The sequence below is a fragment of the Macaca mulatta genome, chromosome 7 (assembly GCF_049350105.2).
Source record: "Macaca mulatta isolate MMU2019108-1 chromosome 7, T2T-MMU8v2.0, whole genome shotgun sequence".
In the NCBI taxonomy this organism is placed as follows: Eukaryota; Metazoa; Chordata; class Mammalia; order Primates; family Cercopithecidae; genus Macaca; species Macaca mulatta.
The window spans coordinates 20,455,277-20,482,839 of NC_133412.1; the positions used below are offsets into that span (position 1 = coordinate 20,455,277).

General features: G+C 38.2%; 1 protein-coding gene across 2 annotated transcripts in view; it reads right to left on the bottom strand.

Annotated features, from left to right (window-relative positions):
- Positions 1 to 27,563, bottom strand: part of UBR1 (ubiquitin protein ligase E3 component n-recognin 1) — a 155,177-nt gene that overhangs the window by 102,772 nt on the left and 24,842 nt on the right. For both annotated transcript variants that reach the window (XM_015142047.3, XM_015142046.3), the window contains 9 exons: positions 27,160 to 27,238; positions 20,849 to 20,959; positions 16,651 to 16,781; positions 13,796 to 13,934; positions 4,344 to 4,406; positions 3,994 to 4,117; positions 3,381 to 3,488; positions 2,584 to 2,672; positions 612 to 710 (listed from right to left, as the gene is read on the bottom strand). In XM_015142047.3, the coding sequence (XP_014997533.1) occupies positions 612 to 710; positions 2,584 to 2,672; positions 3,381 to 3,488; positions 3,994 to 4,117; positions 4,344 to 4,406; positions 13,796 to 13,934; positions 16,651 to 16,781; positions 20,849 to 20,959; positions 27,160 to 27,204 (909 nt within the window). In that variant the 5' untranslated portion in view covers positions 27,205 to 27,238. The remainder of the gene's footprint in view (positions 1 to 611; positions 711 to 2,583; positions 2,673 to 3,380; positions 3,489 to 3,993; positions 4,118 to 4,343; positions 4,407 to 13,795; positions 13,935 to 16,650; positions 16,782 to 20,848; positions 20,960 to 27,159; positions 27,239 to 27,563) is intronic.

Consider the following 27,563-nt stretch of genomic DNA (forward strand, 5'->3'; position numbering starts at 1 on the left):
CCCCGTCTCTATTAAAAATACAAAAATTAGCCAGGCATGGTGGTGCATGCCCATAATCCCAGCTACTTGGGTGGCTAAGGCATGAGAATCGCTTGAACCCGGGAAGCAGAGGCTGCAGTGAGCCGAGGTCGTCCCACTGCACTCCAGCCAGGGCAACCCAGCAAGACTCTGTCTCAAAAACCAAAAAACAAAAAACAAAGAAAAGTAGTAGTATACAAAGGAAGCAGAATCTTCCACTCTACTCCCAGGCCTATGTAGCACCATCTCTCCCAAATGCTTGACAGGCACACTCTCCCGCTTCTTAGTTTTATCTTACTCTATCTGCCTACAAACAATAACTTAAAAATAAAATATTTTTGGTTTGAAAAGGCAGGGTTTGTAAGTTACTCTAGAAAGTAAGAAACCAGTTCTAGGTGTCATCTGCATTGATGAGGACATCTGAACCAAGGCAGCGCCTACTTAACTAGTCCTTGGGTAGCACTAAAGTATTCACATAGCCCAACTTACTGATTCTAACATTGTTCTAATTTGATTCAACATTAAGTAGAATTCTTACAAAGCAAAACAAGTTTTACTTAGAAAGATTGAAAAGGAATATAATCAATACATACCAGAGTAGGAACAGTAAACATCTGAACTGAAAGTGCAGTTATAGAGATACTTCTGTCATGATCATCACTGATATATTCTTTTTGTAGTTGTTTATAATACTGAAATATATAAGTAGAGAATCAATTATAAATCACTACTAAAGACCTTTAAAAAATCCCAATTTTAATAACTGCTGCAAGTTTCTATCCATAAAATGTCAAGTAAGATAATTCCTATTTATTAAGGCAAGATATTATGATCAACAAAAATATCTTAGAAGGAGAATAACAAACAACAAATCAAGTAAAAATTCACCTACTCAATTTAGCAGAGATAGAAGTGGAAACTATTAAAACATACATACAGGTTAAAAAAAAAAAACAAAAAAACAGAGGACTGCAATGGTATAGTTTATCCTTTCTCCAAACAGAATCTGGGGCAACCTTTAGCAGCTTCTACTCTAATGGTATTGGGCAGGGAATATATTCAAAGTATTTAACAACTGATATGACCCAGAAAAACCAACCAATCAGATTGAATCCAGCCTTAAACAGAATGGATGCTGGCTGCAAATAACTTCTTTCCCATACTGGTACATAACAGCTGCAAAACAACTCTGATAAACTGGGAGAACAAAAATGGTAATACATTCAGTCACATAACAGGCATCTATTATGTGCAAGGCACAAAGTTGGATACTTAACCTATTTTAAGTTGGATATTTTACCCTCCAAAATTCCTACAAAGTTTAAGGGGTAACCATGGTGTACAAAAAAAATCATCTAAGTAGGGAGATTAGCTTTTGTATAAGAAAACAAAATTTCATTTCAGATCACACATATGGTCCAATATTCTATATCTAAAGAGTTTTAGAAGAGAACATCTTAAGTTGCCATCACTGATGAAGGATAAGACATACAACAAATGTCTTAGTTACTTGTAAGTCTGCATATAAAATCCAGGGAATGCAGGTATCTTATCCCACAGTGTCATTTGCTTACAACAATCATTATTTCTTTCTCTGCTTCCAATTCCATCTTGGGTCCTATATCTATCTTAAGTCTTACAGAATTGACTGCAACTCAAAATCAGAGGAAATCAACAAGTATCACTGGATACCTTTATATAAGGCAAAATAAAAGATTCAAAGGAGTCCCTGATATGTATAACCTTGCAATCTAATTTGGTTGATAGACAAAAAGACACAGTAAGGTAAGAGATATATGATAGATTAATAAAACATTAAAAAGCTGTAAATTTTAGCCTCACATTTTAGCTTCCAACAATTAAGTAGAACCCTTGGCCACCTAATTTCTGCACCCCACTTTAGCATACACATCTGTTCTTCTTTCCTGCTATCCTTTATCAGTTAGTTACTTCTATTCTTACTGTAATTTTACAAACAGGCAAATAAATGACTAGGAAGACTGAATGCATATGTGAATGTGATAATCTCCCTTTGCTCTGGGTCAGTAGGTCATTTTCCACCTATCTCTCCTCTAAGAGCGCTGTTTCTATACAAGCAAATGACACTTGTGAAAATATTTATGTAATGTATGAGAACGAACTTTTTTTTTTTTGAGATAGGAGTCTCACTCTGTTGCCCAGACTAGGGTGTGGTGGCGCAATCTTGCCTCACGGCAACCTCCATCTCCAGGGTTCAAGCGATTTTCCTGCCTCAGCCTCCTGAGTAGCTGGGGCTACAGGCACCCGCCACCATGCCCAGCTAATTTCTGTATTTTTAGTAGAGATGGGGTTTCACCATGTTGGCCAGGCTGGTCTCGAGCTCCTGACTTTAAATGATCCACCCACCTCCGCCTCCCAAAGTGCTGGGATTACAGGGGTGAGTCAACCCTCAGGGCCAAGAATGAACTTTTGATAAAGAAATGAATCATAACATTTAATTTTGGATTCATAATTATCTGTTTCTATTAATTCATTTATAAAAACTGCCTATTTGTATTTATTGATATCTAATTTATAAATAATTACCTTCACAAATTCCATAGCAAAGAGTTTTTTGTATTCCATCTCCATAAAAAAACTGCTGAAGATCAATTCATGAAGGATCTTACGGGCACCTATAGATTATTTTGGGGAGGGTGGGGGAATGAGGGGAATCACCAAGGCAAAAACCAAAAACATTCCATCTATTAGAGTGGCAGAATATTATAAAATTATTTCACATGCAAACAGACCTCAAATATAAACAGTATTTATTGTATTAATATTTAATAACTAGAATTTAAAATACACACATATATTGCCTTTTCCCTTTTTTTCTGTACCCCTCCCACCACTTCATCTTACACTTCAATTGATTCTCTCTCAACCTTTTCATTCTTTTTCTATTTCACTCAAAAGTACTCTTACTCTGAACTTTTCCTTCTCCATGCTTTTAGCCTTTCTCTTGACTTTTACACTTTGTTCTTCATTTAGATTTTTACAATGAAAAGAGCTTTTTTTTTGCCACTCAACAATGGCATTACTACTTGAATTTATAGATACGTGTGTGTGTGTGTGTGTATATATATATATATATGTATATACTCTTTTTGACTGGCTCTCACTAAATGAAAAGACTCTATAATTAAAAGATAACATCCCTGCGTTTTAACACCAAAGAATACATACTGACTGGTTAAACTTGATATTCACATGTAATACCTTATCAATCAAGATCACAGATTTAATAACTAATTTAATAAACAAAAGATATTACAGCTCCACTTTAAGATCATAATCTTCCTTTGCTTCCTGACAAAAAGCATAAGCAAATGTCTACTTACCTTTATAAAGCTTTGCATCCCAAAGCATTAACCTGCTTATGAGACAGGGATTCTCTGAGTCAGGTTCTTCTCTAAGGCATGCTTGGCAAAAGATCTGCCTAAAGTCACCTACAAACAAAAGAGGTCACACAATTACACAACTTGTATTCTTTTTCTTTTTACATAGAGATGAATCTCACTCTGTTGCCCAGGTTGGTCTTGAACTCCTGGGCTCAGGTGATCCTCCCGCCTCAGCCTCTCACAGTGCTGGGATTACTGACACAAGCCACTGCACTCAGCCATAATTTTTATTCTTATAATATTTATCCTAAAAATACATTTCCTATAACATGTGAAAAGACTAACATTAATCCTCCCACATTTGATGTAAAGAATAATTCTGTCAACATCAAAGACTCAACAGTCAACAAAAAGGTATTATTTGATACTATGCACTTGAAATAATATCTTAAGATATTATGCATTTGAAATGCAACCCTGAAAATTAATCAAAGTGTATAAACCAAAAAAAAAAAAGAAAAACTGTATTTCATACTCGATGACATTTTAAAATTTGTGACTATAAAAAACACAGTATTTTATCAGAAACAAGAAAAACAGGAGGTATGCTTACTTGAATAGCTCATAATTTTGTTCATCCAGGAACCAAGACGCAAAGCAAATTTCTGATGAGCCATAATCTCTGAGTGTAATACTTCTACATGAAGTGGATGTTGAGAGACATTTTCTGAATGACTCTACAAATGAAGGGAACAAACCAAAAAAATAGCATTTAAAATTTGCTTTTAGTTAAGGCATTTATACTTTAAAAAAAGAAATCACATAACCCTGCCAGTTCCAAATCTCTGCATGTAGGTGCCCCAAACCACTTCAACAACATCATCACTCAAATTATTCTACTTGGGCTCTTGTAATGTACATTTGTCTTTAACTTCTCTTTTTCCCCTGAATTCAGAAAGTTACCTTTATATCTTCCTTTGCTTCCTGGCAAGCAGCATAAGCACCCGCTTTAACAGCCCGACGACCCTAATTATAGACAAAAGTGACAATTAGGTAATGAAATGATAACCACAATCAATAAGCAATATGTAGCCCAAAGACTTAATGAGCTCTTAATTACTAATCACGTGTCGACTAAACGTTGTAAGATACTGAAACAATACCTGAAAGACAGATGCAAATGTTTAACACCTTTATGAAGCTTGAAAACTTTAATATATCTAGGAGAGACATTCTATAATTTAAGATGCTGAGTTTCTTGCCTGGCAAGAATGGTAGTTCTTTAGTTACTGAAGTGTCCTCTCTACTTGTATGAAACAATGACTCAGGCTTTCTAAACTTCTGCTGTGTGTTTAAAATATTTTTCAAGAATGAATTCACAGTTCTTCAACACGTATCCTATAATATACTTGTGGCCCATTAACGACCTGGAAGTATAGCTGGACTACTGATTCCACCAGTCCTGGAGGCGCTCATGCAAGGTCTATGTAGGATTTCCTTGTAGCGTATTCTTTTATTCACCTGTAAAAATTTATCATTTTCTACGTGTGTCATGTGAAAAAAGTCAGGAAGCACTGTCTTCCTCATTTAACCTTTACAATGACCCTATGAAGAAGGTATACCCCATTTACAGATGATAAAAAGAAAAATAAGACAGAAGTTAATTTGTCCCCAAATCAGAAAGTTAGCAAGTGACAGATTCAGAGATCCATGACAAGCATTTCATCTCCAGAGTGTGCACTTCTAACCATCTTGTAATATTCCCTCTTTAGCTCCTTAGTACATAAGCATAAGAACTATCCAAATATATTTGGACTACTAATTACACCAGTAAGGTTGCCATTACAGAAGAAAAAAATGCACAAAAAGCCAGGCCATAAGAGATTGTTGAAAGAACACATAAGACAAGAATAGTTATATAAACTTGAGCTCAATCAGCTTATATGTATGTGATGCTGGCAATTAACCTAAAGCACTGGATCTCAATAAACGGGGGGAGGAAAACCACCTCATATCCACATTTTTTGGCTGCTATCAAAAAATAACAAGGGAGTTTGCTGACATGGTGGATGGGAGGCAGGACTAGATTGGAGCTCCGACTCAGATGGACGGAGGAGCACACAGAGGCTCACATCATGAATTTTAGCTTCAGAACGACTGCAAGAACAAACCAGGAATCCAAAGAGGACCCACAGACCTTCTGAAGCAGGGGACTGCTCCTGCAGGACCTGGGAGACACCCCAAATACTCAGTCCCACCATCTTTCCAGAGGAAAAGAAGTCATTATATGAAAAAGATACTTGCACACACATTTTTAGCAGTTACAATTCGCAATTGCAAAATCATGGCACCAACTCAAATGCCCATCAAAGAGTGGATAAACTGTGACATATCTATATATACACACATATATACACATACACATACATACACACACAAACACACATATATGTATATATATACACACACGTATACACACACACACACACACACACACACACACAGAGGATGGAATACTACTCAGCCATAAAAAAGGAATGAATTAATGGCATTTGCAGCAACCTGGGTGAGACTGGAGACTATTATTCTAAGTGAAGTAAATCAGGAATGGAAAACCAGACATTATATGTTCTCACTGATACGTGGCAGCTAAGCTATGAGGACGCAAAGGCATAAGAATGATACAATGGACTTTGGGTACTTTGAGGGAAGGGTGGGTGGGGGAAGAGGGACAAAAGACTACAAATAGGATGCAGTGTATACTGCTGGGGTGATGGGTGCATCAAAAATCTCACAAATCACCACTAAAGAACTTGCTCATATAACCAAATACCACCTGTACCCCAATAACCTAGGGAAAAAAGTATTGACAAGGATGTGGAGAAGCCCTTGTGTATTGTTGGAGAATACACAAAATGGAGCAGCTACTACAGAAAACAATATGGTGGTTCCTCAAGAAATTAGAAATAGAATTCCCATATGATCCAGCAATTCCACTTGTGGGCATGTACCCAAAAGAACCGAAAGCAAAGACTTGAATGGACTTTTGTGGATCCATGTTCATAAGAGCATTATTCACAATAGCAGAAGGTGGAAGAAACCCAAGTGTCCACTGACAAGATGAACAGGCAAACAAAATATGGTGTGTGTGTGTGTATATATACTGTATACAGTACAATACTGTACATATATGTGTATACACATATATACATATATATACACACACACCACATATACCATATACATATACATGTCATATAGTTGATAAAATATGGATAAACTTTGAGGACATATATGTTAAGTGAAATAAACCAGTCACAAACAGACAAATACTGCATGATCTCACTTGTATGAGATATCTAAAATAGTCAAGCTCTTAGAAAGTAGAATTGGTGGTTGCCAGGGGATAGAGGGAGGGGAAAAGGGGGAATTGTTCAATGGATATAAAGTTTCAGTTTTGCAAGACAGAAAAGTTCTAGAGATCTGTTGCATGACAAGATAGTTATTACTGGTATATGGTACATCTAGAAAAAGATTAAAATGATAAATTTTATGTTATGTAGATTTTACCACCATTAAAAATTTTACTGATTGACTGGAGATGGGGTCTCACTCTGTTGTTCAGGCTGGAAGGCAGTGGTGTGATCAAAGCTCACTACAGCCTTGAACTCCCAGGCTCAGCCTCCTAAGTAGCTGGGACTGCAGGAATCCAACAAAAATAACCTTTCTTAATGATCAAAAAATACACAGGTGGGAGTAGATCAACTGAAGGGAGGCAGTGTTTTCAAAAGAGACAGGCATTTCTTTCCTATTCTCTTCCCCACACTCCCAATTCTGATTTCCTAGGCTTGGGTTGGCATGTCTACTCCGAAAAAAAAAAAATTCTTTCCAAGTATTTCTAATAGGTTACCTTTATCCTCACACTATAGCTGAAAGCACAGAACTACAAGTGTGTATCTTTAAGGATTTATAAAACAGACTAACTGCAACACAGTTTCTTCTAGCCAAAGAGTACATTTTTCACCTTAATTGGATGTACAACATTATCTCATGTCCTATTTTACTTTTTGAATAATCATTTATTAAAAAGCTTTTCTTGCAATCACCATCACCTTATGGAGCCTTGGGATCCCAAAACAAGACAACCTATCAGTAGATAGATTAGCTGTAGCTACAGGCCTTCTCCACTTTGACTGCAGAGGAGAGCAGTAACAGGAAGAAATGCTAGGAGGAGATAGGGCAAACACTGGGAGACACAGATCTTTCCATTCCATATGAAAACCGACAAAGCACAGCCCCACGCTTTCGCAAGTCAATTCTCCTGGGACACCGGTTTATCCTACCGGTATGTATCTTTTCAGAGTCCTAAGATCATGACAGCTCACAGTAATCCTACCACAATAATAGACCTTATTATCTACCAAGACTTTCTCTTATAATCTGCAATATTAACCTTGTACATAAGACGGCAAAAATGTGACCAAGGAGCCGGGTGCAGTGGCTCACACCTGTAATCCCAGCACTTTGGAAGGCCAAGGCGGGCAAATCACCTGAGCCCAGGAGTTCAAGACAAGTGTGGGCAACATAGTGAGACCCTGTCTCTTAAAAAAAAAATTATTTTTTTAAAAATATGAACTTAAAAAGAGCACCATTACATCTTTAAATTTTTTCTTGAACGCCTGTTTCTTTCTTTTATTAATATTTTTTTTTTTTTTTTTTTTTTTTGAGACGGAGTCTGGCTCTGCCACCCAGGCTGGAGTGCAGTGGCCGGATCTCAGCTCACTGCAAGCTCCGCCTCCCGAGTTTACGCCATTCTCCTGCCTCAGCCTCCCGAGTAGCTGAGACTACAGGCACCCGCTACCTCGCCCGGCTAGTTTTTAGTAGAGACGGGGTTTCACCGTGTTACCCAGGATGGTCTTGATCTCCTGACCTCGTGATCCGCCCGTCTCGGCCTCCCAAAGTGCTGGGATTACAGGCTTGAGCCACTGCGCCCGGCCACTATTAATATTTTTTGAGATGGAATTCTGTTCATTGTTGCCCAGGCTGGAGTGCAATGGAATGATCTCGGCTCACTGCAACCTCCACCTCCTGGGTTCAAGGGATTCTCCCGCCTCAGTCTCCCCAGTCGCTGGAATTACAGGCATGCACCACCACACCTGGCTAATTTTGTATTTCTAGTAGAGACAGGGTTTCTCCATGTTGGTCAGGCTGGTCAAGAACTCCTGACCTCAGGAGATCCGCCCGCTCAGCCTCCCAAACTGCTGGGATTACAGGTGTGGGCCACCGTGCCCGGCCTTTGAATGACTGTTTCTTTCATAAGAACAGTAGAGAATAATTCTTTGAAGGCAGATTCTATCTAATTCATCTTGGTATTTCCTCAAAGAGCTTTAATAAATGTTTAGTGAACTCACTTAGAGTGTGTATCTTTAAGGGTTTGTAAAACAGACTGTTTTATACATTTTAAGAAAATCTTTGATAAACTATTATTTACCCGGGGGAGGAGGTTGAGAGAAGGAAATAGAGTTTGATCAGTATGAGGTTATTATCATAGGACAGCTGAAGAAAACAGAAGAAAACAAACATAACAGTTTTTTAAAACTATTCGATGGGTTGTCATCTGAAAGCAAAATAAAGAGCTTTTCTGGTTTGTTCTATAAGAAATTAGTCGGAAAACACATGGAGACAGATTTTGGCTGAAAACAGGAAAAAAAGTTTTCTAAGAATGAGAGTTGTCCAACAAGCAAAGCAGTCAGAGAAACAAACTTTCTAAGTGCTAAAAGCACAAGTTAGAGGACCAGCGATATTGTGCTCTCAATATAAGGATGGCCAATTTCACTGGTTTTTCACTATTTCCTATCTTACATCTTTTTTTTTTTTTTTTGAGACAGAATCTCGCTCTGTTGCCCAGGCTGGAGTGCAGTGGTGCAATCTCAGTTTACTGCAACCTCCCCCTCCCAGGTTCAAGCAATTCTCCTGCCTCAGCCTCCTGAGTAGCTGGGATTACAGGCATGTGCCACTACGCCCGGCTAATTTTGTATTTTTAGTAGAGATGGTGTTTCACCATGTTGGCAAGACTAGTCTCCTGACCTCAGGTGATCAGCCTGCCTAAGCCTCCCCAAGCACTGGAATTACAAGCGTGAGCCACCACACCCGGCCCTATCTTACAACTTTACCATCAAACAGGGTCCTACCAGGGGAAAAACAAAAGGCTCCATTTTTCTCCTAAGAAGGATATTTAAAGATTGTCTTTTAAGGTCTTTGTGATTACAGCCAGCTAGTGTTTTCTGAATGAGACAGGGTATAAATATATATTTAATAATTATTGTGAAAATCTAACATCCCAAGTAGATTTTACTTTGTACAACTAGTACTGTAATTGAAAATCATAAGCCTGATTAACCTTTAAAGTTCCTTCTATGACCTATAACTACAGCGTAGCAATAGTGATACAGGTATTGACATCTGACTAAACCCGGTATCATTCTGAAGGACTAAAAAATGTTTGCTAAATACCCCATTTCACTTTCTTCTATTATTTTCTGTCTTCTTTTCCTATCTCTATTGTTTTTGCCTTTCTTTCTTTGCCCACTTTTCTCTTTCTTCCTCTGATTGGTTCTCCTTTCCTATTCTCTTCCTTACCTTTTTTTCTTCAACTTTTAATTTCCAGGGTCCATGTGCAGGGTGTGCAGGTTTGTTACGTAGGTAAACATGTGCCATGGTTGTCTGCTGCAGAGATCAACCCATCACCTAGGTATTAAGTCCAGGATCCATTAGCAGTTCTTCCTGATACTCTCTCCCGCCTCGATCTCCCTGACAGGCCCCAGTGTGTGTTGCTCCCCATCAAGTGGCCATGTGTTCTCATCATTCAGCTCCACTATAAGTGAGAGCATGCATGTTTGGTTTACTTTTCCTGAGTTAGTTTGCTGAGGATAATGGCTTCCAGCTCCATCCACAGCCCTGCAAAAGACATGATCTTGTTCCTTTTCATGGCTGCATTTCTCTAATGATCCATGATGTTGAGCTTTTATTCATGTTTGCTGCCTGCATGTATGTCTTCTTTTGAGAAGTGTCTGTTCATGTCTTTTGCCTACTTTTTGGTGAGGCTGTTGGTTTTTTTCTCGCAAATTTGTTTAAGTTCCTTGTAGAGTGGGTAATAAACCTTCATCAGATGGACAGATTGCAAAAATGTTCTCTTATTCTGTAGGTTGTTCACTCTGATGATAGTTTCTTTTGCCGTGCAGAAGCTGTTTGGTTTAATTAGACCCATTTGTCAATTTTTGCTTTTGTTGCAATTGCTTTTGGTGTTTTTGTCATGAAATCTTTGCCCATGCCTATGTCCCGAATGGTACTGCCTAGATTTTTTTCTAGGGTTTATAGCTTGGGGTTTTACATTTAAGTCTTTAATCTATCTTGAGTTAATTTTTGTATAAGGTATAGGGAAGGGGTCCAGTTTCAATTTTCTGCATATGGCTAGCCAGTTATCCTAGCACCATTTATTGAATAGGGAATCCTTTCCCCATTGCTTGTTTTTGTCATGTTTGTCAATAATCAGATGGTTCTAGGTGTGTGGTCTTATTTCTGAGTTCTCTATTCTGTTCCATTGGTCTATGTGTCTGTTTTTGTAGCAGTACCATGTTGTTTTGGTTACTATAGACTAGTAGTATAAAGTAGGGTAGCATGATGTCTCCAGCTTTTTCATTTTTGCTTAGGATTGTATTGGCTATTTAGGCTCTTTTTTGCTTCCATTTGAATTTTTAAGTAGTTTTTTCTAATTCTGTGAAGAACATTAATGGTAGTTTAATGGGAATAACATTGAACTTATAAATTACTTTGGGCAGTATGGTCATTTTCACAATGGTGATTCTTCCCATCTATGAAGATGGAATGTTTTTTCCCATTTGTTCGTGTCCTGTTGAGCAGGGGTTTGTAGTTCCCCGTGAAGAGGTCCTTCACTTCTCTTGTTAGCTGTATTCGTAGGTATTTTATTCTCTCTGTAGCAATTGTGAATGGGAGTTCATTCATGATTTGGCTCTCTGCTTGCCTGCTGTTGGTGTATAGGAATGCTTATTCTCTTCCTTTTCTTTTGCCTGCTAAATCTTCATCTTTCTTGGGTTCTTTAAGGACTGCCTTACCTATCTCTCTTTTTCTCAATCTTCTTAACTGTAAATAAATATAGCTTTCAACCATTCCTCTTAAAACTCACTCATACTCATGTTCTTCACTTCCTTACAATAAACCTAATTTCAGGAATCTATCAGCCAAAGAGTAGAACACACTTTTTAAAATACTTTAGAGTTGTATCAAATTATAAAGAATCTGGAAACACAGTCAATCTGAGACCAGTAATGATTAACATACATTTATCAACTCCACTTGACTATATGTAACTTATGAGGTCATCCAAAACTCAGAAGAAAACACAGTTCACATTTATATGCTGGTCATATCAGTAAATAACTGCTCTTTTTAGCCTCTGAGCAAACAGAGACTTATTTATATACAAGAGAAATGTTGGAGAAAACATAGGCTGACCAAAATGTGGTCCTTGCACTGGAAGTATCAAAATCACCTAGGAACTTGTTAGAAATGAAGAACTGCATACCCAATAGCAAACCTACTAGAAATCACCTGGGAACCTGTTAGAAATGAAGAACTGAACTGCATACCCCATAGCAAATAAGAATTTACATTTTGTTTTGTCTCAGTTTCTCTGTAGAGACAGAGTCTCGCTATGTTGGCCAGGCTGTCTCAAACTCCTGGCCTCAAGCGATCCTCCTACCTCAGCCTCCCAAAGTGCTACAAGTACAGGCATGGGCCACAGCACCTGACCCCTAGAATCTGCATTTTTAATACGATCTATTCATGTGAACATTAAACTTTCAAGAGTGCCATTCTAACCAGAACTCTTTTTTTTTTCTTTCTGAGGCAGAGTCTCGCTCTGTCGCCCAGGGTGGAGTGCAGCGGCATGATCTCGGCTCACTGCAAGCTCTGCCTCCTGGGTTCACTCCATTCTTCTGCCTCAGCCTCCCAAGTAGCTGGGACTATAGGTGCCCGCCACCACGCCGGGCTAATTGTTTGTATTTTTAGTAGAGATGCGGTTTCACCATGTTAGCCAGGATGGCCTCGATCTCCTGACCTCATGATCCGCGTGCCTTGGCTGATTACAGGTGTGAGCCACCGCACCTGGCCACTAACCAGAATTCTTATGTACTCAGAATGAGTTACCAGTGTGCCAAGATATTGATACTCTTAGTTCTCCAGGTATAAACACAGGTTTATGAAATAGAGATAATAATATCAGTATCAATCTCAAAGAGTTGACTTATGGCTATAGGGCTTAAGTGAGATATTACATATAAAGTATACCATGTTTGACATATGTAAATACTTCGTAAATGTTAGCTATTATTAGCTGTTCACACCCTTTTGTTTTTTTCACTTCATTTGCTCTTTCATTAATGATTTGCGATCACATAAGCTACACATACGAAACACAGAGAAAGTTAACCACCTATTCTAACTCTATATTAAACCATGTGTTTTTAAAAAGTACATTAAAAACGAAAAAATTAAATGACTAATGCCATGCTATTTCTTACTCTAGATTATACTGCACCCAAGGGCAAGGACGAGGTTGATATTCCTTTTATATACTCATATTATCTGAAGAACCCATTTTGCTCCAGATGGATGTTAAATAAACTGAGCTATAGAATTAATATTACTCTAAAAATAATTTAAATAAATCATGTTAAGACCTCAGAAATGATCAACTTTTCATAATTCATGCACTTATTCATTCATTCAATAAATAATTATAGGACCAGCCTAAAGTTGAGATGACATTCTTACCTACACTTTGCCAAATAAATTCAGTAACTTTCTCTTTTTTTTTTTTTTGAGATGGAGTCTCGCTCTGTCGCCCAGGCTGGAGTGCAGTGGCACGATCTTGGCTCACTGCAAGCTCCACCTCCCGGGTTCACGCCATTCTCCTGCCTCAGCCTCCCAAGTAGCTGGGACTATAGGTGCCTGCCACCACGTCCGGCTAAATTTTGTATTTTTAGTAGAGACGGGATTTCACCATGTTAGCCAGGATGGTCTCGATCTCCTGACCTCCTGATCCGCCCGCCTCGGCCTCTCAAAGTGCTGGGATTACAGACGTGAGCCATCACGCCCGCCCAAATTCAGTAACTTTCTAATTATTTAAAATAAAAGATGAAAGTTATAAACAGTTACCTAAAATTATGATACACACACACACAAAATTGAAGCTCTAACCAATTTCCCTAGGATGTAAGGAATAAATGGAGAGGATGGTCAGACCTAACACAATACTGAGCAAGGGCTTCAGTCAACACCTGGCTGCCAGGAAGCTTTTAGAAAACAGAAACGTAATTCAAAAGGAGACCACAAACCTCTTTGTCTATGGCAGTGGTATGCAACTGGGCCTCTGCGAGCTCACAGTCAAGAGCTCTTTGTAGGCTGTATATGACATGGTCATATGAATGGTGTTCATCATTGAAAAGGACACAATAGTATCTTTCATTTTTCTCCCTGTTAGAAAAAAAAACACATATTTAGATACTAATCAAATAAACAAAGGAAAAGTTAAAAAAAAACACAAAATTAATATGTAACAGCTGTGTAGTTTCCTACCTGTAGAAAAGTAACACCATAAAAGTAATATAGAATTTGGTTTTTTTTTGAAACAGGGTCTCACTCCGTCACCCAGGCTGGAGTGCAGTGACGCAACCTTGACTCACTGCAACCGCTCCCTCCCAGGCTCAAGTGATACGCCCACCTCAGCCTCCTAAGTATCTGAGACTGCAGGCACGTGTCACCACGCCCAGCTAACTTTTGTATTTTTTGTAGAGATGCTTCACCACGTTCTCCAGGCTGGTTGCAAACTCCTGAGCTCAAGTAATCCGCCTGCTTCCACCTCCCAAAGTGCCAGGATTACAGGTGTGAGCCACCATGCCCAGCCCAGAATTTTAAGTGGTATAGTGCCATCACTTTTTAAAACCCTGATAAAGGTATTTCCTTTTCCATGCTTTTCCCCCAATTTTTCATATTACCTTCAAAAGTTTCAGTTTAGTGACTGTATGTTTTTGTTTTTTTGAGATGGAATCTCACTTTGTCACCCAGACTGGAGTACAGTGGTGTGATCTCAGCTCACCGCAATCTCCATCTCCTGGGTTTAAGTGATTCTCCTGTCTCAGCCTCCGGAGTAGCTGGGATTACAGGCGCCCACCACCACACCTGGCTAATTTTTGCATTTTTAGTAGAAACAAGGTTTTACCATGTTGGCCAAGCTGGTCTTGAACTCCTGACCTCAGGTGATCCGCCTGTCTCGGCCTGACTGTACATTTTTAATACTACCCTTAACTCTTGCTTATCTCCTATTCTGACAAAAGGAGACAGGCCTCAGGCTCAGAACCTTGAAGCAAGTAATAAAAAACAGACTTTACTGAATTTTTTTTTACCTTCTATTTAAGTGATACTGGTATTAATGTACATTTAAGTTAAAGTTTTAAAAAGTATACAGTATACTTAAGCACCAGCACTGCCATTTTGGCAACAGGACCTTAGACAGGCCACCTGATCTTTTAATCTTGCTGAGATGACAGTGCTTTTTCATTTCCAAATGGAACACAATATCTACATTTAAGAGTGTTATGAGGATTTCACAAGATAGTAAAAACAGCTGACATGGGCTACATATATGTTCAGGTTTTGTTTTGTTTTGTTTTTTGAGACTGAGTCTCGCTCTGTCGCCGAGGCTGGAGTGCAGTGGCGCCATCTCAGTTCACTGCAAGCTCTGCCTCCTGGGTTCATGCCATTCTCCTGCCTCAGCCTCCCAAGCAGCTGGGACCACAGGCGCCTGCCACCATGCCCAGCTAATTTTTATATTTTTAGTAGAGACAGGGTTTCACCATGCTAGCCAGGATGGTCTCGATCTCCTGACCTCATGATCCACCCACCTCAGCCTCCCAAGTGCTGGGATTACAGGCGTGAGCCACTGTGCCTGGCCTATGTTCCCAGTTTTAAACAATATATAACATACTTTTACAATACACTCAATTGATTCTCAAAACTCTGAGGGGCATATTTTCTCAGCCCTCGTTCATTTTAGAAAACAGAGACCTAAAGGGGTTAAAAGTCATGTGTGTCATGGTCACAATTCCAATAGGCAGTGAGAGGGCCTAGAACTCAGATGCGTGAACCCAAACTCAGATGCGTGAACCCAAAGACCCGTGCTACTCACATATACAATGACACTCAAGAAATCCTCCTTTTTTTGACGGGCAGATGGCTCATATTATGTTTATCAACATAAAGTGACTTATAAGGTTTAACTGACATTAACCTGTTGGAAATTAACATATTTGTGGATACAGTTTGTCATAACATTTATTTCCACAACTGGTTTTTGGCCTAATAAGTCAAAATAGTACATTTCATAATATATTTAATCTCTCTATTAATTAGAATTCTTACTTCTTTCTCCCTTTAAAACAAAACAAACTAAAATAGTCAGTAAACTCAAAGAATGACTATTTAGATTTGTGCTGCAATTATGTGAAAATCCTAATATTACACAGGTAGAAAAACTCTCACACAGCTGAAAGTTATCTTCATATCAGATCCAGAATTCCTTTATTGCATTTGTAAGTTAAGAGCAAATATTACTGTCACTGAAAGACTTATGGCTACCAGAAACTGCTGAGTTTTAGCTTAAAAAAAAAAAAAAAAGTTACATCCCTATAATTTCAATAATTCTAGATACCAAAGCACAGGGGAAAGGGCCATTTCCTCATTCCTATCCAACTTTTCTTGATCAGGACAAGAGCTAAAAACCTGGGCTACAGGGAGATACACTGTTTCAAAGTCCCTATCTTTGTTCACGAACCTCCTGAGGAAACTGGACATTAGTCCAGGCCAGGATCAAACTGGGCAATTTATTTACCTAGTGCAATGAGAGGCTGCTAGGTCCTTATAAACCATTTAGAACAAGACCCCAAAAATGTTGATATTTTTTTCCTAGAAATTCAAAGCTCCTGATAGACTATTCTTTTGGCTTAGCTTCTGGATGGTGCCTAGCAAAGTATATCATACAAACGGACATTTTGAAATATTCCCAAGAGATAAGTCACTAAGAATTTTTCCTAACAATAATTAGGCAGTAAATAACAAAAACAATTATCAAACACACATTTTACAATATAAATAACCATCACTAAAACTCGTTCCGTTTGACAGTTTGCCCCACCTTATCTGGAGTTCAGGAGGCAGTTCTTTTTCCTCTTCCCATATAGTCATTTCTACAACATATTTTATCACTGAAGGGAATATTTTCCTGGCTTGGGCAATTACCTCTTCATTCAATGGGCAGCGTGAATTCTATAAAAAAGCACAGAAAAACATACTAGTCAAGATTGCATACAAATAAATGGATAAGGAAGGTAATGTTAAGTTAAAATAATCACTTTGCTGAATTCATTACAACATCTTCCAGGAATGAATTCAGGTTGAGCTCAACAGGGTTGCTATATATTTAGATCAGGTTAGCTTAACCCCTTGTGGCCGAGTTGGTGTTACTGATGACAAAAAGGAGGCAGAACCATGGAGTCTCCCCATTAGTGAAATACTCTCTTACAAATGTTCCTACCTGCCTTTCTGAGTAGCTAATTATGATGATATCACATAACAATTGTTTATCCCTTATAGCTTACAAAGACTTTTCTCACAACTTGTTTCCCCAGATCCTCCTGGCTACTCTCTAAGGCAGAATAGGTATTAATGACATCGAAAAGAAATGGAACCCAGCCAGTCACAGAGGGACAAATACCGTATGATTCTGCTCATATGAAGTATCTAAAGTAGTCATAATCATAGAAGCAGAAGATAGAAAGGTGGTTGCCAAGGGCTGGGGGTAGGCAGAAGGTTGTTTAGTGGGTATAGAGTTTCAGTGTCACAAGATGAAAAAGTTCTTAAGATCTGTTACACTACAAAGTGAATATACTTAACACTACTGAACTCTATATCTACACTACTGAACTATACTCTTAAAAACAGTTAAGATGATAAATTTAATGTCATGTGCCTAACCATAAAAAAAAGATAAGGAACTCATCTAAGATCACAGAGCTTATAAAGAGAAGAAACATGACTAAAATCTGGGTCTTTTGACTCCCACAAAAAAGCAATGTTCTTTTCATTACAGAACATTAATAAAAAGCTTGTTCAAGTCAATCAGTTATAAAATCCACTTGAATGCTCCATATCATAAGCCATTAGGGAATGCAAACCCAAATCACAATGAGATACCACTTCACGGCTACCTAGGTGGCTACAACAAAAAATGCACAAAACAGTAAGTATTGGCCAGGATGTAAAAAATAATGTAAAAAGATCATCAGCAAGATTGCAAGATTTTGTAACAAGATAATGCTACAAAAATTACTTGTATTTCCCTCCCACCTCAGCCTCCTGAGTAACTAAGACTACAGGCATGTGCTACCACACCTAGCTAATTTTTAAATTTTTGTAGAGATGGAGTCTCCTGGCCTCAAGTGACCCACCCACTTCAGCCTCCCAAAGTGCTGGGATTACAGGAGTGAGCCACTGCACCCAGCCACCATAATAAGCTTTTTATATGATATAAAATGAAGTACATAGTTTTAACATCTAAAAATCAATCAATGTAATACACCATACAAATAGAATAAAAAATAACTCTTTATGGATTCTTTAGGATTTTTCATATACAAAATCACTGTTGCCCAGGTTGGTCTCTTAACTCCTGGCCTCAAATAAGCCTCCTGCCTGGGTCTCCCAAAGTGCTGGGATTATAGGCGTGAGCCACCAGTTGTGTGTATTTTATGGCCGAAGATGTGTATATTTTATGGTTGCAATTGATAAAATAGCCTAGTGTCTACAAAATCATGTCCTCTGCAAACGGAGCTAGTTTTACTTCTCCCTTTCCAACGTGGATGCCTTTTAACTACTTTTCTTCCCTAAATTCCTTGGTAGAACCTCCAATACAATATTGAACAGATATAGCAAAAGCAGACATCCTTGTCTTGTTTCTGACTTCAAGGGGAAAACATCCACTGTTTCAGCATTAACTATGATATTAACTGTGAGTTTTTCACAGATGTCCTTTATCAGAACAACTATGAAAAAGGTTGAGGAAGTTCCCTTCTATTCTCAGTTTGCTGAAATATTTTTATCATGAAAGGCTATTGGATTTTGTCAAATGTTTTTGCTACATCTACTGAGATGATAATGTGGTTTCTATTCTATTTATATGGTGTATTACATTGATTGGTTTTCAAAAGTTAAAACTATATACTTCATTGTATATCATATGAAAAGCTTATTATGCTGGCTGGGCGTGGAGGCTCACACCTGTAATCCTAGCACTTTGGGAGGCTGAGGCAGGTGAATCATTTGAATCCAGGAGTTTGAATCGGCCTAGCCAACATTACGAAACCCCATCTCTACTAAAAATATAAAATTAGCTGCATGTGGTGGTGCATGCCTGTAATCCCAGCTACTCAGGAAGGTGAGACATGAGAATTGCTTGAACCCAGGAGGTGGAGGTTACAATGAGCTGAGATCACGCCATTACACTCCAGCCTGGGCGACTATGTCTCAAAAAAAAAAAAAAAAAAAAAAAAAGGCTTATTATGCCATATCACTTCCTTATTAATGATGATGTTAATACTAATGACTGATTTCAGGTGATGACAGTATGGCAACTCCATTGTAAAATTTGTTTTTTCCCCTTATGACTAGCGAATAATCAATAATTTAGAAATATAAAGTAAATATTGTTCCTCATCAACCTAAGTCTTAAAAATTTTAGCATCCTTGTCTGAATCAAATATTTCCTTATGGTTGACAAAATGTTGATTTTTCTAGTTCTATCATTCCTTCTCTATTAGCTAGCATTTCTCCAGAAAGAAAAGCTTTTCCTAATGAACTAGAGATACTTGGTTACCATGAAATACAATTCTTATTGAAAAGGCAGGATAAATGCTTACTTCACTCTCTTTACCAATTTTAATAGTAAGAAATTGACAGTACAGCTACTTGTCATTGTGACAAACAGGTTTTACTTCATCTAGCTCTCATTTAGGTTTCATTAGGAACTCACAGATTTTTATATATTCAATGTGATTCAATCAATTATATTGGTTATTTATTGTTTTTTCTTTTGATGCTTCAATTATCCAAGTAAGGTCAATATGAACCTTTTCAAGCTGGGTCCTACGTTCTTTTGCATGAGCTTATACTTTTCCTGACCCAGACCTGGAACCAGGTATTTCTGACAACAAGTGTCATTGCTTTAAGAGCAGAATGGTACTTAAAAGATCAACATACGTGCCCTACAGGTGTTTGCTGTTTTAGGGATATCCACAACAGTTTAAAGAGCACAAAAACGATATTCCTTGAAGTTGTGAAATAATTCATCTGTAAAACTTTTGAACATGGCATTCTGGGGCAAGTACTTTTTTGTGACAATTTTCTGAACTTCTTCAACGTAACTGACCAAGTTTTCTCTCTGCTTTTGAATAAAAATATTGTACTCTATACTATCTGGTAAGATAATCCATTTTCAAGTGTAATTGCACAAAATCATTAAAAGAGAATTTTATAATCCTTGTGATTCCTTCTGTATCTGTGATTCTATGGTTATTTCCCTATTCTCATTTCTAATTGTCTATATCTGGGCTTGCTCAAACTTTTTATTTCCTTGACTGATATGTATCTATTTAATCTAATTGACATGTTCTTTAAGAAAAGCAATTACTGTATATATCAGCTCTACTAATTCACTATATGCTACTCTTATCTATTAATAATTACTTCCTTTTGTTCATTTAGGCTTATATGCTGTGTACTATTTTTATTTTTGAGATACAGTCTCACTCTGTCACCCAGGATGGAGTGCAGTGGCATGATCTTGGCTCACTGCAACCTCCACCTCCCAGGTTCAAGTGATTCTCGTGCCTCAGACCCCCGAGTAGCTGGGATTACAGGCATGTGCCACCACACCTGGCTAATTTTTGTATTTTTAGTAGAGATAGTGTTTCACCATGTTGGCCAGGCTGGTCTCGAACTCCTGACCTCAGGTGATCCACCAGCCTCAGCCTCCCAAAGTGCTGGGATTACAGGCGTGAGCCACAGCACCCGACCTGTGCACTCTTACGTATCAAGTTGATTGCTTAACAAAACATTTTCCAATTTCATCTTTTCATTGTAAATTCATTCTCTCTAATTTAGAGACATTATCAAATCCTTAACTTCTCTGGAGCTAGAAAAAAAAAATCTCCTTACAGCCAAATATGAGAATAAAAATATCAGGGTTCTAACCGGAATCTATACACATAACATTTATTCTTATCTAACCTCAGCAAACTTAAAATAGTTAACAATTTTTAACACAATAGCATTCTTACCTCTTTTATAGTACCTGCTCTTCCAGGTTCATGATTTACACAAAAAGGGCCAGTTTTCCATGCCTCTGTGTCTCCACAGTCACAGAACCCTCCTCCAGTAGAAGTATGCATCTGATAAGGCAAAAATGAGTTTGTCTTGATTTCAAACATTTTACTAAGCATGAAGAATGATAAAGATGATTCAAATAATCAATGTTCACCAATACTCCAACCTGAATTGAGTTCAGTGTAATACTAACTGGATGTAACAAAAACCATTTTTGATTAGTTACCTAAAAAACAAAGCAACAAACCAAAAACTTCCAAATCCTGAATACTTCATCATAACAAAAATGAACTGCCAAAATTGATAAGCTTTTGAAACATAACTCTAATTTTTAAATAATAGTTGTTTAAATCTTGACTAATGGAGAAGAACAGATTGCGAAGTGTACAAAAATAATCTACACAACACCTAGAATTTTTGAGTGATAAGATTTTTCTTTTTGAGATGGAGTTTCACTCTTGTTGTCCAGGCTGGAGTGCAATGGTGCGATCTTGGCTCACCGCAACCTCTGCCTCCCGAGTTCAAGCAATTCTCCTGCCTCAGCCTCCCAAGTGGCTGGGACTACAGGCATGCGTCACCACGCCTGGCTAATTTTGTGTTTTCAGTAGAGATGGGGTTTCTCTATGTTGGTCAGGCTGGTCTCGAACTCCCGACCTCAGGTGATCTGCCCACCTCGGCCTCCCAAAGTGCTGGGATTACAGGCTTCAGCCACCACGCCCAGCTTGATAAGATTTTTTTAAATTAAACAAACTTAAAAAAAACTCATTATGATGACACTTACATAGTACTTAAGAAATGTATAAAGTATTTTAATTTACACTAATGTCCCACAGCAACTAAAATGTATTTATAAACTTTATCCTTTCAGTGTTGCTGAAAAAAAATTATCTAAAGTGTACTACCTCAGGCAGAGGATGATGGCAACAACTTGATTTTGAATCCTCCCCCAAACTTCCTCCAAAACATAAAGAGAATAAAGAGAACACTAAAACCACACATTATCCATACTTTTAGCATTTACTAGGAGACAAAAAATATATATATACCACACCATTTGTATGACATACTCCAAAAAAGTTCCCATTGCCTATCCCTTCAAGCCTGTGGGTGCAGACAGCAAGAGAGGGGAGCTTTAAAGACTACATAAAGAAGTGCAGAGGTACAGAGGACTTAGAAGAAACACTGAAACACAGAAAAAAATCACCCCCAAAAGAGAAAGCCCACTGCTAAGGGATGAAACCTAAACACGAGTTGGGACCTGATTGACCAGGAAAGTGAGCAGGACCAGAGGTGGCAACCTCAGAGAAGCAGTACTTTTGGAAGAAAATCAAATACATTTTTATAAAGTGGAAACCCCTAAAGACATGGCAATGAAGGAAAAAGGGATATAAGAGAAAATTTTATAGAAATGAGAGAGAAACAAGACATGCCAAACCCATCCCTTCACATCACCACCACCAATACCATCAACAAAAAAAGAAATTGCACAGAAAATGGAAGAACTGACAGAGGAGAGCACTTGTGACCCTTGAGCATGAAATGAGAAAGAATAGGAAAAAGCAGCCCATATTCACATAAACATGTAAAAATTAAAAGAGGAAGGGGCAAAAAATTCAAGTAAGAGCCAAAAGCCAATCACAAGGCTAAAGAAAACTATAACACAATGCTCCAAACTCAATTACATAAAGTCAAACAAGCATTTGGTGATTATGACTTGAATCAGATTAAAACACCTTTTATCAGAAACAGAAAAACTGGCCAGGCACAGTGGCTCATGACTGTAATCCCAATGCTTTCGGAGGCTGAAGTGGGAGGATCACTAGAGGCCAAGAGTTTGAGATCAGCCTGAGCAATACAGCAAGATCCCATTTCTACAAAAAAATTAAAAATTAGCCAGGTGTGGTGGCATGCACCTGTAGTAAATAATACAAAAACTAAGAACAGAAATAGACAAAAAAGTAGGAATAAATGAGACTTAACTGAACTCAGAAAAAAAAAAAATACAAGAAAATGAGAAAATCATACCCATACTCTGGACACATTACAAAGTGTCCAAAATATAGGCTCAAATGAAAAGTTAATGAATAACATTGAAGCAAAGCAGGAATACAAGAGAATGAAAATGAGATGAAGTAAAAAGTAGGATCAGAGAAAAAGTCATTGAAATGGGGGACAGGCATAAGAAAGCCACCATAACTGGAGTCACTGAAGAAAAAACTCAAAACAACGGAACACTGCTAACATTTAAAACTATAGACCAGGCACAGCGGCTCATGCCTGTAATCCTAACACCTTGGGAGGCCAAGGCAGGAGGACTGTTTTAGCCCAGAAGTTTGAGACCAACCTGGGCAACACAGTAAAACCTCGTCTCAGTTAAAAAAATAATCAAATTAAATTAAAATTTAAAAATAAATTAAAAATAAGACTATAAACTAAGAAAACTTTCTGGAAATAAAGAACACCTGAATCTGTACACTAAAAGGGCCCATGAATTCTTGAGGACTGATCAACTCCAAAATACATCCTAGCAAAACTATCTGACTTTAAAGATAAAAGTCCTGAGGGCGGCCAGGCAAGATGGCTCATGCCTGTAATCCCAGCACTTTGAGAGGCCAAGGCAGGCGGATCACGAGGTCAGGAGATCGAGACCATCCTGGTTAACACAGTGAAACCCCGTCTCTACTAAAAATACAAAAAATTAGCCGGGCATGGTGATGGGTGCCTGTAGTCCCAGCTACTCAGGAGGCTGAGGCAGGAGAATGGAATGAACCCGGGAGGCGGAGCTTGCAGTGAGCCGAGATCACGCCACTGTACTCTAGCCTGGGCAACAGAGGGAGACTCCATACAAAAAAATAAATAAATAAAGTCCTGAGGACATTCAGGCAAAAGATGAGATATAATGACAAGAAAATCTGACCGGCATTAGACTTCTCAGTAACAACATATGAAACAAAACAATAGCTGAGTAGTACTTTGAAGTAAAGAAAATGCAAACTAAGGATATTATTTCCAGCCAAGCTATAAAGGTCTGATCTTGAATGCATCAGGACTCAGGGAACACTACACATGTGCCCTTCTTGAGGCGTCTATTTGAGCAAGAATCAGCAAACTTTCTGTATAAAGGACCAAACAATAAGCATTTTAGGTTTTGCAGGCCACATAGTCTCTGTCAAATTACTCAGTGCTACTGCTGTATTGCAGAAGCAGCCACAGATAATACAAAAATGAATAAGCATGGCTTTGCTGCAATAAAACTTTATTTACAGGCACTGAAATTTTAATTTCATATAATTTTAATGCATCATGAAACATTTTTTAAAACTAACCATCTAAAAAGACAAAAACATTCTCAGCTGTTTGAGGCCATACAAAAATAGTGAGTCAGATCTGACCCACAGGCTGTGGTTGATCATTCCCTTCTACCATCATCCCCCAGCCACTAGCAACCACTGATCTTTTTTTTTTTTTTTTTTTTTTTTGACACGGAGTCTCGCTGTCTCCTAGGCTGGAGTGCAGTGGCGCGATCTCGGCTCACTGCAAGCTCCGCCTCCCAGGTTTACGCCGTTCTCCTGCCTCAGCCTCTCGAGTAGCTGGGACTACTGGCGCCTACCACCGCGCCCGGCTAGTTTTTTGTATTTTTTAGTAGAGACGGGGTTTCACCGTGTTAGCCAGGATGGTCTCGATCTCCTGACCTCGTGATCCGCCCGTCTCGGCCACTGATCTTTTTATTGCCTCCACAGTTTTGTCTTTCCAAAATGTCATACAGTTGGAATCATACAGTAAGTAGCCTTTTCAGAATTGTTGCTTTCATTTATCAATATGTACTTAAGATCCCACCATGTGTTTTCATGATTTGATAGCTCCTTTCTTTATAGCACTAAGCAATATTCCATTGTATGTATGTACCACAGTTTCTCCATTCACCTACTGAAGGACATCTTGGTTGCTTCCAAATTTTGGGAAATATGAAGAAAGTTGCTATAAAACATTCACTGGCCGGGCACGGTGGCTCACACCTGTAATCCCAGCAATTTGGGAGGCCGAGACGGGTGGATCACTTGAGGTCAAGAGTTTGAGACCAGCCTAACATGGTGAAACCTCATCTCTACTAAAAATACAATCATTAGCTGGGCACGGTGGTACACATCTGTGATCCCAGCTACCTGGTAGGCTGAGGAAGGAGAATTGCATGAACCCAGGAGGCGGAGGTTGCAGTGAGCCAAGATTGCGCCACTGCACACCAGCATGGGTGACACAGCCAGACTCCATCTCAAAAAAAAAAAAAAATTTTTGTGTGCAGTTTTTTGTATGGACATAAGTTTTCAATTCATTTGTGTAAATACCAAGGAGTGTTGTTGTTGGATCATATGATAAAAGTATGTTTACTTCTGTAAAAAATTGCTGAATTATCTTCTGAAGTAGTTATACCATATTGCATTTCCACCAGTTATAAGAGTTCCTGGCCAGGCACAGTGGCTCACACCTGTAATACTAGCACTTTGGGAGGCCGAGGCGGGTGGATCACGAGGTCAGAAGTTCAAGACCAGCCTAACCAACACAGGCAAACCCCGTGTCTACTAAAAATACAAAAATTAGCCAGGAGTGGTGACACGTACCTGTAATCCTAGCTACTCAGGAGGCTGAGGCAGGGGAATCGCTTGAACCCGGGAGGCGGAGGTTGCAGTGAGCCAAGATAGCACCACTGCACTCCAGCCCGGGCAATAAGAGCAAAACTCAATCTCAAAAAAAAGAAAGAGTTCCTGTTGTTCCACATTCTCACCAGCATTTGGTGCTGTCAGTGCTTTGGATTTTCACTATTCTAATAGGTGCATAGTAACATCTCATTGCTTTAATTTGCAATTCCCTAATGACAAATGATGTTGAGCATCTTTTAGTGTGTTTACTGACCATTATATATATTCTTGATGAAGTGTCTATTCAGATATTTTGTCCATTTTTTAAAGGGATGGTTTTCTTACTCTTGAATTTTAAGAGTTCTTTGTATATTTTTAGCACTGCCTTTTTTAAAGATGTATGTTTGGCAAAGATTTTTTACTCAATCTATCTCTTGCCTTTTTATTCTCTTTTTTTTTTTTTTTTTTTTTTGAGGCGGAGTCTGGCACTCTTGCCCATACTGGAGTGCAGTGGCCCGATCTCGGCTCACTGCAAGCTCCGCCTCCTGGGTTCACGCCATTCTCCTGCCTCAGCCTCCCGAGTAGCTGGGACTACAGGCACCCGCCACCTCGCCCAGCTAGTTTTTTTTTTTTTGTATTTTTTAGTAGAGACGGGGTTTCACCGTGTTAGCCAGGATGGTCTCGATCTCCTGACCTTGTGATCCGCCCGTCTCGGCCTCCCAAAGTGCTGGGATTACAGGCTTGAGCCACCGCGCCCGGCCTTTATTCTCTTAAAGATCTATATTTTTTAATCCAGTAATTCTACTTCTGAGAACCTATCCTAAGGAAATAATCCTACATATAGAAAAATTATTTACACATAAAGGTATTTATTGTAACACAGTTTATCATTTTAAAAAAACTGAAACCCAAATAAATACCCCAATAATAGGTAAATTATAAAAATAAAATATGGTTAATATTATATACACAATATGTTCTTTAAAAAAAAGCACAATGCATAATTTCATATATTTTGCTTTTTACATTTAAAAGTATAAGAAAAGTTTTTTATTTTTATAACTCCACAAACTTCATTTGAAAAGTACATTTTTTTCTGATTAAAATAGATGCAGAAATACACTCTTTTATGGCTCATTTTTCTCATTTAACAACATGAAAAAAACATTTCTATTAGAAACCATCTTTAACAGTAAGTGCATGTTTGTTTGTATGTATGTATGTATTTTTGAGAAAGAATAGAGAGGTTTACTACAAGTTGTTTTTTAGCGGCAAACTACCGAAAGGCTAGAGATCACAAAGAAGGGTCATATTACACACTATAGAGCGAAGAGCTCAAAATTGTATTGGTTTTCTTGTTCTCAAAAGTTGTTTTGGACTATTCTGCCACTAAAGGTTTATCTTGGTCCTTTCATCAAATAATATCTGATCTTGAGTCTCCCTAAAGTTACACTTTTTTTCTTTTCTGTAAAGCAACACACATCCCTTATCTCTTCCAATCTTTTCTTTAAAATGGCTATGTTCACACATCAGCGCTGTTACAGCAGGAATGTGAATACTACTCAAGAATTTGGACTAGATGGCCATCAGATTCCTACTTACTCAGAGATTTTATGGTTATATTTTCATACCTTGTAACGATGATTTTTATGAACACTATTCTGGAAGCAGTCCATACAGAGTACACATGTTGGATCAATTGCACAATCCCTGAAAAAGATCAGAAATTAGATTCCAAAATTTAGATGACTCCCACTGATGCTCAAGGTATGACTATAATATAATGTGAACAAGTTTCCTGTATGGTACACAAACTGAATATGAAAATGCCTCAAAAACTGAATTGTGAAAATGTTTTCAACAAAGATAATATTGCTAGCATAACTTTAGTCTTATTTTAGCCACATTTAAGTGTGTAGGTCTGGATGTTTGGTTTTCTTTCTGAAATCATTCTCATAACTTTGGGCCTTGACCTGGTTTCAAACTGTTAGATTACAATTCAAAAACAGTGTTGTAAAAAATAATCCACTTTTTC